We start from the raw sequence: 15,780 nt of genomic DNA, 5'->3' as shown, positions 1-15,780 counted from the left end.
TACGGATTTACTCGTTTCTTACGAACACAAAAATAAAATTTTTAAAAAAAGTATTTTTTTCCTAAAGTTGAATTTGTGAAGGTACCCTAAGCATTAGCAAATTTGGCTTGGATAGACTCTTTATTTATTAAATTAAAGTTTCAATTAGCAAACCATAATTTTAATTTAAAATTGTGATTTTTTTCTCTTGATTTTTAATCTGATAAAATAAATGTAGTCATTCATCAATAAATAAATAAATATTTAATCTATTTTTATATTAATTTTTAATTCTATATCAAAATAGATCAGCTAAAATCTATGCACTCATTGGAATTTTTTTGTCACAAAATTTCTTTATAGAAAATCTGATAATGTCAAAAATTCTGTAAACATATTATGAGAAAAAAACACAAGTTACCAGTTAATAACTCTACTGCCTCCAATAAACTTTGAAAGGGAATAATGACAACATATCAGGAAAAAATATCTGAATTCATTAGCCTTTTTTTTCCTTCTATTTTTGGCATATTAGGGTAATTTCTTTTTAAAATAACCTCAAGCTTTAGAAATATACATTTTCCGCCAATAAAATATAGTGTAGATTTTAATTCCATGCTATTTCAATCGAAAGGTAGAATTTTAATTAAGATTATTTTTTTTTCCTCGAAATTCATGTCTATTAATTACTTTCTATAGCTATGCAAGTCTATATTAAGACAGCATTAAGTGTGTACTTTCAGTCTCAAGAGTCAAAAGATTTTTTAAAATGTAATTTCAAATGTGTTGGAATTTAACACACACTAAGAAAGAAAGTAATTTCGTTAAATAAAATTAATTAACACAGTAATTTATTTAAAATAAATTTTAAAACTAAGAAAAGAAAACAATAAAAGTATCAATAATTTAAAACACTGTTTTTTAACTTTTAAAATCAATATATACATTAAAAAAATCAGTTGATTTAAATCAATGATTTTTTTAAAAAAATCATTTGATTTAAATCAAGCTGATTTAAATCAACGAACCCTGGTTTTAACCCTCTCTAAAGCAAATACAAACATATCATGACCAAGAAGCAGCACTTTAATTATGACATTCGTTATGTACATAAAATAATTTTACTTAAACATAGGTTGAGAATACATCATCTTACACAGGATCCTCGGATTTTCTGCAGCAGCTCCCGCTTTATGGAATCTGACACAAGCTCTGAAAAAAATAATATTGATGATTCAAAATTAAAGTACTATAAATAAAAAATAATACTTGTAATTTTTTTTAGTTTTTCATTTCAGATAGAGAACAAAAACACATATTTTTTCCAGCTAAAGTTTCATGAAGCTACAATGACCCCCGTGATAGATATTATAGAGGTGAATGTGGTCAAGTTTTGAATTTAAAGTAATTTGCAATTAAAATTTTCAAAAATAAAACGAAATTGATACAGTTCTTTTATAAGTAGGCTAGATACAAAAATGACTCTTTTTAGCTGTTTAACCACAGAATTTTATTGCGAATTCTATAACATAAATTTAACAAGTACATATAGCAGTGCTGTTTGATTTTTGAATTGTGTGAATATTTTTTTTTATAATTCCAATGGCAAACTCTTACAACATTAACAAAGAACTGGATAAATAAATGCTAAAAAGGTTTTTGATTTTTGATCGATTGTAAAATAACATAAAAAAAGTGTATGAAGTTTTGATCTTTGTCCGTCGTTTAAGACGACGATACATACACATAACGTCATGGTCTGCAGGGCTCTGTCGGTTCCTTTTCATTTGCTGTTGGTAGTTCAAGCGTGGATCATGACTTCATCCATTAAATGGTAGTATTTAAGCTTCTGTTGAAGCCGATTACTTGGTATTCTTTCGTTTGTCACTCTGCTTGTGAGAGTACGTCTACCAGTTTAAAATGTTTTAAAATAAATTTATTACTATAGAAACTTCGTCTTTTATTTGTCTTGTTGACATACAGATACGATATTCTGCAACAATCTCGGATATCAAGAACAGGAATAAAAGAAACACAATAAGAGAAAACGTTTTTACATTTCAATGCTTATTGACACATTTTTTTAAACAATTTGAAATAAAGGTTACTTTATAAACTCTTTCAAAGGAATGAAGTTTTAACAAAAAGTTTTTTGAAATTATTTTCTTTGTTATAGTCAAATTTTTATTACCGGGCATAGCAAACAGATTTAAATACCTGGTTATTAACTCTAATTACCTAATCCAAGATATTTAGAATTGGCTGAATAACTGAGGAAAATTTTTTTGGACCGGCTACCCCTGTGGCAGTTTTTTCTAGTTTTCTGCAACAATTCTCTCTAGTACTAATACCTTTTTGAAAAAGCATTTTTAATAGTAGCAGAAATAAATGTCACAAATTTAAAGCAACAGAAGCACTTGTGTTTACAAAAAAACCCTTGTGTATGGAATAGAACAAATGTTTTTTTTTTTTTTAAATCTTAATATAAAAGAATACATATTCTAATATTATTGGCAATATTCTCCTGTTCTAAAAAATATTTGTAAAGTTAAACCTTTTTAAATTTTTCCTATTTGAAAGTTACTTTTTATAATATCAATCTGAAATTCTAGCTAAAGCCAGTCATTGCAGAATTTTTTTATTCTTAAAAGTAGAAGAAAAAATCATGAGGATTTATTCCACCTCCGCTATGTGAAAAATGCATTTTTTTAAATATAATTCTGCAGAAAGGGGAAAAAAGTTCTGCAGAAAAAAAAATATTTCGAAAAATTCTGCAGGTAAAAAAAAAAAAAAACTTCTTCGCTTCCCAAATGAAAAAATCTTTCTGCAAGAGCTCTTTAACGTTCTGTGACAATGTTGCCATGATTCTGTCACAGCGCCTTCTACATCTCTACATTAAACCACTTTTTTAAAAAAAAGAATTCCACAATATACTCAAGATCCTGTTAAATCATGTTTCGTAATAAAGGAGTTTGAAAAAATAAAATTTTTTAAAAGAATGTTGTTCACCTCTGCCTTTAGGTGTCATTTCTTTCACTAGACTTTCAACAGTGACATTTTCAACACCTTTTTCACGAATGATATCTGAAATAAAAATATTGAAATGACTCGAGGTGTCACAATATGTAATATTTTTAACTAACCAAAAATAACACAGAACTATAATTTCCAGCATAGGATGAAGAACCATAGATTAAAAAATATATTAGCGCATAATATACAAATATCATGAAACGAAACTTCCCAATTGTAAAAATTATAAAAGCATCTCATTTACAGATATGAGATTTCAAAAAGAAAAAATACAAAAGAAATAAAAAGAATGTGTTATGACCAAGGTTCGGTGATTTTAAGCTTCTTAAAACATCTTTCTCAGGGTTGCCACTCATATTAGGAAAAAAAAATTCGCTGCGTTTTCCCCGCACGTATGATATACACAGTATATTAAGAGGAAACACACAATCACTGTGCTCTTGTCTGAGCTATATCAGGTTAACTATACTAGTTTCAATTGTTGGAAAAACTTAAAAAAACAGCTTAACTTACTTAAAACAAATAATGCTATAGTTTAGTATAGCTGAAATATCATCCTTAAATATCCCATAGAATGCGCATTGAGTGGTCACCATTTTTTGAAAGACGAAAATAAGAAAAAAAAATTCCTGTTTTTCTCCAGTTTGTTAAGAAAGAATCGAAATTCCCTGCATTTTCCCTGTTATTTAGGTAATTCCCTGTGGAGTAGCAACCTTTTCTTTTAAAGGATAATAAAAATCCAATTTAAATAAAACAAATCAAATAAATTGGCCAAATAGCTTTAAATAACACTAAAAATAGTAACCCGGAAATATAGGCACTCAAGAGCTTGCAGAGCACACCATCCATAAGCTTTAGATTTAATAAGGCTTTAAAATGTGATAGAACATGTTTTATTCTTATTTGTATTGCAGTAAAGGCATTTTTTTTCATAAATTTTTTTTATTCCTAATGTGTAACATTTTAGGGAATGTTTATATAATTCAGGTAACTTATTTCTTGTCAAATATTCATCATTTTTAAAAAACAAAAAAAATTGATGTTTTAGCAAACTTTATTTTAAAGTGAAATAGTAGAAATCAATTATTTCAAACTAGGAGTAGACTAGATATAAAAAATAAAAAACATTTAATGAAGCTCTTGATTAATTATCGTAAATGAAATAATACTATGGAAAAAAAGAAGAAAAAGTGACAGTGAAATTTTAAACTTTTTAAAAGTTATGTGTATAAATTCAAAATTATGAAATTTCGTGTTTTTTTAAGAAATATATATATTACTTTCATGTTGTAGTTAATACAAAAACCTTATAAATTTTTTAAAAGAAACTATCAAAATAAAAAAAAATCATACTCGAATTAAAAGTACATTAAATTAACAACACTGATATCTAAATATAAATACAGCACATTCCGTTATAGGTGACAAAAATTTAATTTTGTATCCTTATTTTATAACTTGTTACACAATCCTTCCGTTTGTTTACCTAAAAAAAAGTTTCAATTTGTATATATATATATATATCATAAAAAGCTTCAACTAATCTTTTTATATTATTCCTTTATCAATATCATAATTTAATATTCTAAACGAAATGCTTTTTCTCACACTTTAATATACACATCACGTCTTTAAATGTATTTTTATTTCAAGTATGCATTAATTAAAATTTTAACGTTTATCCCTCTAACTGACTGCAAGAAGGATCTTTTCCCTGAACCTATTTTAAAGACCTATTACAATTATTAAAATTTCCCTCTTTCCCTAAAACAATACATTTTTACAGATTTACTTTGCAAGATTTTTCTTAATATTTATTAAGGTGCACAACAATTTTGTGTCACTTGAATGCTAGGACTTCAGGAATATGTCTCAGTAAATAATAATTAGGTACAGTCTAGTGACCTGAAACCTGCCTTGTTCTACCTCTTAGCGCAACATTCTAATAAATATATCATCTCCAATACGAAAATATTTCGGTGAGAACTAGCAATTTTTAATTTTCTTTTAACCATTTGTTCCAGTTTTTTTGAAAATGTTAGCTGCAGGAGAAAAAAAAATTTCTTTATAAAAAAAAAATTAAAAATTCATGTAAAGCGGAAGTAATTGTCAAAATGTAATGTAAATGCGAAATGGGAAAGAGTAATGCATTGTAGGGAAATTTCAGTACAAAATCGCCTGCTGGCTCAACGCTCAGAGGGTTGAGGTCGTTGTTATATGTTTAGCATTAACAAATAAGTCTGTCCAGACATTTTGTGAAAGGTCCGTTTTTGTAAAAATGTGAAAAAATTACTCGTAATTTGTGAATAGAAAAAAAAAGGTTAAGTCACATTCTTTCAACCAGGGTTCGTTTTTGTGAATTTGTGCAAATAGGGTCCGTTATTGTAAAAAAACTTTTTCAAATTGTAAAGACATACAAGATTATGCTCAACACTGTAAAATCATAATTAAAAAAATAAAATTTTAAAAAATCAACAATAATTGCAGCAACTAAATTAGCGATGCAACATGCAAATATTTGGTATTTAGCCTATACTGCTGAATGCAGACTATTCATTTCGGACGAATATAGGAAGAAGTGTCGGCCGAAGACAAAATTTAGTTCGTTTACATCTTTCTTTCCCCCCTTCCTGGGAAGGGTTTATTAGATTAACAAAACAATAATGAAGATACAGTAGAGTCCCGATAATCCGAACCCCGGTTATCCGAGTTTCCGCTTTAACCGAGCTATCAAATATTTTAAGGATTTTTTTTGTTCTAGTTTATTTTTTATTTTAAAAATACCGCCTAAAAATAAATCTGAATTTTATCTTCCGAACACTCGGGAAAACAAAATCTAACATCTTGATCCCATGAAATGATTGTTAATATTGTCAATAATGAAAATGAACCTAGCAAAGATGATGAAGACAGTGACGATGAAAATCAACATATAAAAATCTCTCACACAGATGAACTTAAAGCTGTCAAAAATGCTACTGAATACAAAAACAACAAAAAGAGGCGACACCAGCCTTCTTGTTATCCCTAAAAAATGGTGAAACATTGCTGCAGAAAAGCACCAAAGTTATGTAAAACAGAAAACGATTAAGGACTTTTTTTTTAAGTAAAAACTCTTTAATTCTCGCAAAGTATACTTTTTAAGTTTTTTCAAGTAACCTTTTTAATAATAATAGGAATTGTATGTGATATACTCGTATAAATTTCATATTTCTTAAATATATTACATTTATACCAACACTTTTTCTTTCTTTATTTATATTCTTCGTTTTAACCGAGTTTTTCAGTTATCCGAGTTAGTCGTGGTTCACATTAACTCGGATAATCGGGACTCTACTGTAAATAAATTTGTGAAGGGTCCGATTGAAACATAAATTATTTTGTGAAGGGTCCGTTTTTAAGTTAAAATATTTTGTGAAGGGTTCGTTTTTATGAAGATATTTTGTGGAGGGTCTGTTAACGGACCCAAATTTCTTCTAAGCAGACCCCTGAATATAAAACCTTCATTAATAAACCTCCATTAATGAACTTCATGAATAAACTTCCAATTTATTCCAAGAAATTTCCAATTTATAACGAGAAATACTCTCATCAACTGGAAAATAACATAATGAAGGAAAACGACTTTGTTAAGTGTCAAGTTGTTCAATTTAAAATAAGAAATAGCAATAATCAAATAGATGAACAAGAATCTTACCACGGCATACTGCTTTCATCTCATCTCGCCATCCACTTTCTGTCAATCTAGTTTTCAGCAACTCTTTTAATCTAAATAAACATGAGTTAAACAAATATTAAAAACTTGCTGATGGCAGTTCGTGAAAAAATAAATAAGTTCTAGAAAAATTGATTTCATAAATATATTACTAAATAAGTTTTTTTTATGTACAAATTTTGAAGTTCTTTTTTATTTTATTTCCAATGGCAAAGAACAAACTCCTATAAGATTAACAAAGAACAGAAATAAAAAAGTACACCATACGAGAAAAGAGTCAATGCCCCACCAGCAAATGTCAAACACTCCAGTATCCATTGGGGCAAAAGCTTCTTTGGTGGTTCCCCTCAGCATCACTACTTCAGTAATGAAAAATAGAACTTTATGGAGGTGCTTAAATTTTTGACCTCATTATGCATATATGACAAGAAAATTGAGTCGAACCTAAAATAGCTTTAAAGTCTCTCCAATGGTTAGACGAAATATCGTTTTGTCCATTTTACCGATTTTCTGGCAATTCTATGTCCATCATGCCGAATGCAGTTTTCTGATTGTTAACTTTGTCATCTAGCTGCGAAAAATTCATATCCTTGCTGACATTTGGGCGGAATTCAGCTAAATTTTCGCAATTACGACGGCTCACTTTAGCCAATCAGAAGCCTGTATGTTTGTAAACATATCGCACTTTGCGATATGTAAAAATACATGCTATTGTCCATCGTAATTGCAAAAATTTAGCTGAATTCCACACTAAAATGCCATGGATTTACGAAATATAATAGATATTTTGCTTTCATACGATAGTTTAATGAAGAAACTAACATAAAACTGACAGATTTTACACTGTACTGATATTTTATTTTTTAAAAAAAGTTCTTTAAAGAAGGAAACCAAAAATTAAACTTTCAATTCAATTTGGGGCCCCCCCCTCTGATGTAGGGTCCAGGAAAACTGCCTGTATGCCCCTGCCTTTGTCAGGCTCTGATCGTTTCACCTCAGAGACCCCACGCAAAGCCGTGCATCCCAACAAACGTCCATGATTTTGTTTCTTCCACAAAATAGAGTTCATCATCATAGTTGGCCAGACAGCCCAATGTGAGCCAATGCTTTCCTCTGAAGATGTCTCCATGACGACTTCCAATTTATCTTTGATCTCCAATTCCTTTCATTAATTGCGAGAAAATCAGACTCCACCGAGTCAGCCCATCTCAACCGCTGCCTTCCCCGCTTTCTTGTGGGTCTAAAAAGCAGTATCTTTTTTATTGTGTTGTCGTCACTCATTCGAATCACGTGGGCAATCCAATTCATTATATTTATTTTTATGTATTTAATAATATCAGGTTGTTTATAAATCTTGTACAGTTCAAAGTTAAATCTCCTTCTCCAGTTATTGTTTTCATTTACACCACAAAGTTTTACCCGCAATATCTTTCTCTCAAATATTGCGATGCAATTTTCCTCCAGTTTTGTCATTGTCCAAAGCTTCAGAAGACTGGCCAGACAAGAGTTTTGTAGATAAAGAACTTTGCTTTTCTAGAAAGAAACCTAAATTTAATAAATCTTCTCATCCCATAGACAGCCCTATTAGCCAGATAGTCAGTTTTTTTATTTCAGGAGTAATTCTGTTGTCAATGGTAATAATTGATCCTAAGTAAGTAAAATTCAAGATAGGGATCCGGGACTCTGTTTCTTGAGAATAACATATATTTTGCTTTCTCTACATTTATGACCAAGCCCATTTGCCTTGCAGCCACCTCAAGGGCAAGAAATGCCTCTTTCAGGGCAGGAAGGGAATGAGCAATTATATCAACATCATCAGCATATGCAAGTAGTTGTACTGATCTAGTTAAAAAGGTGACCACTGGTATTGATGTTTAATCACGAATAACTCTCTCAAGCGCAATATTAAAAAGAAGACAGGAGAGAGAATCTCCTTGTCGAACACCCGCGAATGTGTCAAAATTTTCTGACAGAGACCCCAGAAACTTGATCTTACACTTTGTATCTTTCAATGTAAGTCTCGTCAATTTAATGAGTTTTGAAGGTATTTTAAAATTATTCATTGTTTCAAAAAGATAATTTCTATTGATACTATCAAAAGATGATGTGTTTCAATCAATTCCATTGATTTCTCTAAAATCTGACAGAGACAAAATATCTGATCTTTAGTTGATTTTCCAGCATGGAATCCACATTGATATTTTCCTATTTGCGAGTCAATTAATGGTAACAGCCTGAGATATAAAATTCTAGATAGAATTTTATAAGTTATACAAAGAAGACTAATGCTACAATAAAAATGGGCGGTTAGGACATGTGAAAATACCATTTGAGTGAAGGTGGTTTGCCAGAAGTACAAGTTTTGAAGAACTCGCATGGATATTAGTACAAATAACATAATATAAATTAACTTTTTTTAAAGAATAATTTGTAGTTATTAATAATTAGACATAAAAAGAAATATTGTGAACAAAATATATCAGAAGATTCACCAATAAGTAAATGACTTCAACACAAAAGATTGTTAAAAAAAAAATCTTGATAATTTTTAGGACATTGTTTTTAAGACAGTAAAATGCCCGCTATAACATAATATATTTGTATATAACATAATATAATACGCTATAACATAATATATAAGTATATTTGTTGTAGTTATCAGCCCTGAATTCATTACTTTTTGATCTTTGTATATAAATGCGATGTGGTGTTCATAAAGATACTCATTTTGTTAACAAATTAAATTAGCCAAAAATTTTTTTGTGAACTTTATATCAAAATTTATAGTCACAAATTAATGAAAATAGAGCTGAATGTTTCTTATATTTTAACAAATGTAAAAAGTACATGCAAAGTTAAAAGTTTCTATGTTTTTACTTCTGAGTGCAGCCACCAAATTGTTTCGTTTTTAACTTTACACATAATTTTTTTAAAGCCTTTCAAGTGCTGTTCCTCGCAGGTCGCCGTAGTCATAGCCACGCAGGTCGTCAGGCTACCAAAGTAGGGAGCCATCCCCTCTGCAGACGATCAAAATTGCGATGGCATGTCTTTGGATCATCCTAAGAGATGTTTCTCAGACCTTGGCCAATAGTCAATTGAGCAGCTCTAGCGTGATGTAAATAAAGTCCCTACCTACCTTAAGTGCTTTTTTTTTATGATAATAATTTTAAATGTTAACCTAGTGATGAAGTTACAAGCTGACCTGTTTAAAAACTATCGCATTGAAATTAAAATGGTAAAAGGGAAAAGTTACTTCAGATTGCTCAAACTTCAATTTTTGCACAGACGTACTCTGAAAAGGTTGGTAATTGGTTACTAAGGTGTTGATTTTGATTTCCGTTTGCAGTTTTAACGAGTGGGTAGTATGAGCAATACATACACGAGACATTAAATTCCCTATACTTGGAGTAATCTTCCAAATTGCAAAAATAATAAAATTTTGGTGGAACATTATTTTAAAAAGAATTCTTATGTGAGTAAGGGAGAAAAACTTATTTGCTTACCACTTTACAAGGGTGTGGGGGATCGTGCAGTTCATATCTGGAATTTTTTTAAAAAAAATTTCAATGGCGAGTACTTGGGTCCCAAACAGATTTATAAAAGAATATATTATATAATTTAAAATTAAATTTACATTGTCTGTATATATTTGTACTTTCAAATGTCATACTTTATTTTGTAAGTAAATGTATCACTGGGGGATACTCTGCAGCGTTGGTATTATACCCCCTCTAATATTTTGCGTTAGAAAACACCTGCGGCTTAATCAGTACCTCTCACACCCTTTTTATAAACTTATGAGAGTCGGACATGCTCAAGGATACTATTCTCTCAACATAGAATTGAGTTAACATGTTTTACATACTGGTGAATTGAAATCATATTTTTGAAGTGGTAGACACACTACACACACCTAACAGATTTTGCCTCCATAACCAGAACTTGCTTTCCAATTATGATGCATCACTACAAGGACAGGATTCAACTAAAAGTATAGTTTATTAAAATTTTTAACAATTAACACATAATTTCTAGAACTTAAAAAACGATACCTGTACTTAAAAAAGTCATCAAGTTACTTGAAAAATTTAAATTACATAAAGTCAATTAAAAAAAAAAGCTTTTTTAAATCACAAGTTTTATTTTGCGATGAGAAACTTGTTACCACTTAAATAGTTGTAGTCTATTTACGTCACACTAGGAGTTGACACTGTTTATTTAAAGACACTGGAATACATCTCTGACGATGTCCCGAAGACATGCCATCTTAGCAGAGGGGATGGCATCCCCGCTTCGGTAGCCTGATGACCAACACGCGAAGTTGAGCACTTTACGGTAGAACAATTTAACAAGGACCAATACAAGAACCCTTGGTCCCATCGCAGACTGATCAAAGTGGTCATCCACCTGAACACTGAGAGCAAACAGCAATGCTTGACACTTTAATAAACTGCTGATTTGGTGTCTTAACGATCAGTCCATGGGGGGGGGTGATATATGTTGAAATAGATTTCAATAAATGCCAACAAACTTTGCAAAGATAAACACAACTAATTTTAAGAGCTAATTTTAAATAAGAAAGCTGAAAAAACATGACTAATACAATGTTTTTAAAAACACACTTTTTACAAAAAAAAGAAAAGAGTGAAAATAGCAATTACTAACTTTTCAACATCAGATGGTTCAATGAATGTTTTATGCTCAACCATGGCAACCTAAAAAAAAAAAAGCGATTGAAAGTTATAAAAATTTAGATTTAAATGAAAATAAAGATAGGCTTTCTGTTCTATCATCAAGGAATCTGGTTGAATCAAATTGCTATAAAAAAATTAGTTAGAAAAAAAAATGAATAAAAAAAAAAATGAAACCTCAAAACAACATTAATTCTAATCTAAACAATTATATTCAATATGTTGTTGTGCTAATGATTTAATAATGATTATTTAAGTAATATAATATAATTTAATCCTTTTTATTTTTATGGAACTAAATATTATTTGAATGTCACATATGATTGATGGAAAGAAAATGGGGCATTTTAAACCATCAATTATGGTATCTTTTGAACAGTACTTTTTGTTCCGTTATAAGGGGTCTGTTCAGACACTTTGTAAAAGGTCCTGTTTTTAAAAAATTGTGAAAAAACTATTCCTAATTTGTGAATATAAAATAAGCATTAAGTCACATTCTTTCAACCAGGGTCCTGTTTACGTGAATTTGTGAAAATAGGGTCCGGTTATTGCAAACAACCTTAACAAGGAGTTTTTAAATTGCAAACAGATACAAGATTATGCTCAACACTGTAAAATTATAATTAAAAAAAATTAAATTTTCAAAAATAAACAGCAATTTCTGCTACGAAATTAGAGATGCAACAAAACAAATATTTGGTATTTATCCTATGCTGCTGAACGCAGAATACTCATTTCGGATGAATAATGGAAACAAAATCACTCACATTTTTAATAATTTCAATTGACATATTTCAAATAACACAACTTAGTTATGTATCACTTTTAATGTGTTACGCATTAGGTAAACTTAAACAATTCTTAAATTTTTAATATTTCTTTTTTAAAAAATTGACACAAGTTTTAACAAAACAATAATGAAGATAAACAAATTTTTTGAAAGGTCCGATTAAAGGATAAATTATTTTGTGAAGGGGCGTTTTTAAGCTTAAATAATTTGTGAAGGGTCTGTTTTGATGAAAGATATCTTGTGAAGGGTCTGTTAACGATTACTGCTAAAGATTTAATGATTTTCACTTATTTATTTTAAATGTGATAATGATTTACAAAATGCTATAAAGGAAAAAATTAGTGCGTTTTCCCCTCAACTAAATGCAAAAATATTGCCATTATCTTAGAGTAAAAAAATACTACATATTCAATAAAAATGATTAGATGAGTTTTTTTTTTTTGTAAACACACAGCGCTTTTATTACTTTAAATTAGTAAAATACATATTTGTTATTATTGAAAGTATCTTGCAGAAAGATACGAGTGCTAGAGAGTTTTGTAGCAGATAGCTCAAAAAAATTCTGTGACAGGGATACTTCCAGTGGCGGATTACCTATTAGGGCATGGCCTGGGCCCCCCTTAAAAATGGTTTCTTTAAAAATAAATTTTAAAAAATTAAGAAAAACAATGATTTAAAAAAAAAATCAATTTCAAATATATATTAATAAAATACGATAATTTTTTTACATAATGTTAATCATATTTATTTATTACTTAGGGTGACCTGGGGTAATTATTGATCAAAAAATGCAAACATCTATTTTGTGAAAAAACTATTCAAGATAGAATTTTAATATTTACTGGAAGTTTGAAGCTATATGAGATGAATCCTATTCTACCTTTTTTTTTTTTGAAAATCTAATTAGAATTTAAAAGATCTTAAATTTTTAGTGATCAGGAATTGCCCCTTCTCTTGATCATTTCCGGGGTAATTCTTGATCATTTCTGGGGTAATTACTGATCACCAGCTTTTATAGTAAATGGGCTGTTTAAAAATAATTATACAATGGTAATTAACAAATAAGTCATTAAGATCAAACAAATAAACCAAAAATATATGTTTAAACTGCTAATAAAACGTTTATTTAAAAGCAGGAATAAAGATTAACTCTTCAGCTCTGGCAGCAGCTCTCACACTGAAATTTTCATTTTCAATCATGAAAAGAAATTCACTATTTTTGCTTTCTAGAAGCTTAGTATCCTTTTTAGGCTTATAATTTCTCACCATATTTATATTAGGTTAATTTATCAACTTAAAAATTATTCTAACAACGTACACACATAAAATTAAGATAGAAGCAAGGTAAGACAAGCTAGAAATGGTGCATATCAGAGCACATTTGTCTTGTATACAGTTAAAAACAAATTTTGTGATTATAGTTAAAATATATTCTATAGTTGTTCCACTTAATAAATATGAACTGTTATTTAAGAAAAGAAAATTAACTATTTATTAGCTATTTTTTAAACTATTTATAAGAAGAAATGACAATGATCAGGAATTACCCCAGTGATCAATAATTACCCCATCTGTAGGGGGCAACATTTGATATAGTTTCCTATAATCAATTATAATGCTTACAGTAGATGTGAAACAATTAAACAAAAGCTTACACTATTTTTATATCAAAGAAAAAGAAAGTAACTCAAAATATTTATTATTAAGAGAAGGAGGGGGATCTTTGCAGAAATGTGCACATTTTGAAACCCATCTTTGAAATGGAAAATACAGAGAGCAGTTTAAAAGATACTTATTTTGTTAGATTAAACAAAAAACTATTATTAACTAAATGTAGTTATACTTTAGTAAAGTGTACAAGCATTCTTGTTCATGTCTCAAATTTAAAAAAAAATAATTTTTTTAAAATAAAACTTAGGTGATCATTATTTACCCCAGAAACAGAGTGATCGTGAATTACCCCGGGTCACCCTATTTCAGTTATTACACGTATTATTATAGTTCAAGACAAACTTGGATCTGTTTTTCCAAATGTTGAAACTGCTCTTCGCATTTTTCTAACTCTTATGATAACAAATCGTTCTACAGAGCACTCGTTTTCAAAAATGAAACGAATCAAGAGAGAACAAAGAACCGTCGTGTTTCAAAAACGATTAGACATGCTAAGTTTGATGTTTATTAAATCAGATGTTCTCTGTGAAACTAATTTTGATAACATTATAGATGAGTCTATTGATCGCAAGAATAGAAAAAAAGATTTTTGAATACCAATTTTATAGTAGCGTTGATTTTGTAAAGTGTTAATAAACTTCAAATTTTTTCAAAATTTTATTATTTTTTAGTTCTAATTTAACAAAATAAAGTAAAATTTAATTTATTATTATTTATTTTAATTTTAAATATGCTTTCTTAAATGAAAAGTTATATAAATACTTTTATATTTGAATAAAGAAAAAATATAAGAGAAAGAAAAATTTAATCTAAGGGCCCTAAAAATTTGAATGGCCTGGGGCCCCGCTTATGGGCACTGGGTACTTATAGGCCCTGCTTAATCTGGCACTGGGTACTTCCAATAATTCAGTCAGGCGAGAGTCAAAACATTTCAAGAATTCTTTTGGGAAGAGTTTGAAACATGTGACATTCTGCAGAGTTTCAGCAATAGAATTTTTTACAGCAGTAAATTAAAAGCACAGCTATTGTAAGCACTTATTGTAAGCATAGAAAACTGGATTGGATGATTGACTGCATTAAAGCTTGAAATCTATTATTATTATAATAAAGAAAATAAATATTTGGCTCTTGGAAACATGATTAACAAATAAATTTAATTATGAACTCTTAGAGTATTACAAAATACTTTCTAAAAAGGTCAGAATATCTTCTATAAAACATTAATGTTCTTAAATTTAAAAAAAAAAAAAGTTAGAAAAACTACGTTTCACAAAATTTATTTTTACCATAGAATAATTTTCCCTAACATAAAACGAACAGAGACTTCAAATGAATTATTATAATTTTTTAAAAAATATTAGGAGGATAACTTATAATAATATTTAAGGCATATTGACAATACTTTATTCAATCTCTAGTATTTATACTTCTCTTTTAAAGAGCATTTTATAGAAAAATTTGCACACGAGTAGAAATTTATATAGACAGAGCTTTTTGGTCAATTTTTTAATAAATAAAATACATATTTTTCTGTATTTATTAGTACTTTTCAGCTTAAGAGTGGCTAATTTTCACAAATTTGAGTTTTCACTTGAAAATACATTAAGATTTTTTCGGCAAACTATACTATTTTATAACTATTTTGTTTAAATTGCAATACAATCCTGGCAAACGGAAAAGTACTAATACAACAATAATTTAAAACATTATATTACGTTTAAGTAATTTAAAATTAAAATTACCTGAATTGCGAAGGATTTCGCTTGTTTACCTTTATGCTTGTGAGCAAGCTTTTTTTTTTTTTTTTTTGCGTATCCGTTAGCTTATTTCTGTCTAGATTCGTATTTTTCTGCCTTCCGAATCATCTTAAAAAGCTAAAAGCTTGTTGGCTAAACAGTCAT

The 15,780-nt window shown here is 29.0% G+C and overlaps 1 protein-coding gene across 2 annotated transcripts; it reads right to left on the bottom strand.

Moving 5' to 3' along the window:
* Nucleotides 1-1,044: 1,044 nt before the first annotated feature.
* LOC122271491 (transcription and mRNA export factor ENY2) lies at nt 1,045-15,717 on the bottom strand. Of its 2 annotated transcripts, none has more exons than XM_043052954.3 (5): nt 15,622-15,717; nt 11,393-11,442; nt 6,710-6,780; nt 2,989-3,063; nt 1,045-1,191 (listed from the first exon to the last, which is right to left on the bottom strand). In XM_043052954.3, exons 2-5 carry the CDS (start codon nt 11,434-11,436, stop codon nt 1,127-1,129), a joined length of 255 nt encoding a protein of 84 aa, XP_042908888.1. In that variant the 5' UTR covers nt 11,437-11,442; nt 15,622-15,717; the 3' UTR covers nt 1,045-1,126. The 2 variants fall into 2 exon arrangements, with proteins under 2 accessions (XP_042908888.1, XP_087007050.1); XM_087150924.1 differs by lacking the exon at nt 15,622-15,717 and adding an exon at nt 15,426-15,546.
* Nucleotides 15,718-15,780: the final 63 nt, after the last annotated feature.

The sequence above is a fragment of the Parasteatoda tepidariorum genome, chromosome 9 (assembly GCF_982258835.1).
Source record: "Parasteatoda tepidariorum strain Cologne lab strain chromosome 9, Ptep-v5.0, whole genome shotgun sequence".
NCBI lineage: Eukaryota > Metazoa > Arthropoda > Arachnida > Araneae > Theridiidae > Parasteatoda > Parasteatoda tepidariorum.
The sequence above is the reverse complement of the archived record's forward strand: the minus strand, read 5'-3'. Positions and strand labels throughout refer to the sequence as shown.

What these genes read in the sequence shown, in the direction of transcription:
- LOC122271491 (XM_043052954.3), bottom strand. Translation starts at nt 11,436, where the DNA reads ATGGTTGAGCATAAAACATTCATTGAACCATCTGATGTTGAAAA. An exon ending in GAACCATCTGATGTTGAAAA is followed by an intron (nt 6,781 to 11,392) that starts GTTAGTAATTGC and finishes ATGTTTATTTAG; the next exon opens with ATTAAAAGAGTTGCTGAAAA. An exon ending in AATGACACCTAAAGGCAGAG is followed by an intron (nt 1,192 to 2,988) that starts GTGAACAACATT and finishes TATTTTTTTCAG; the next exon opens with AGCTTGTGTCAGATTCCATA.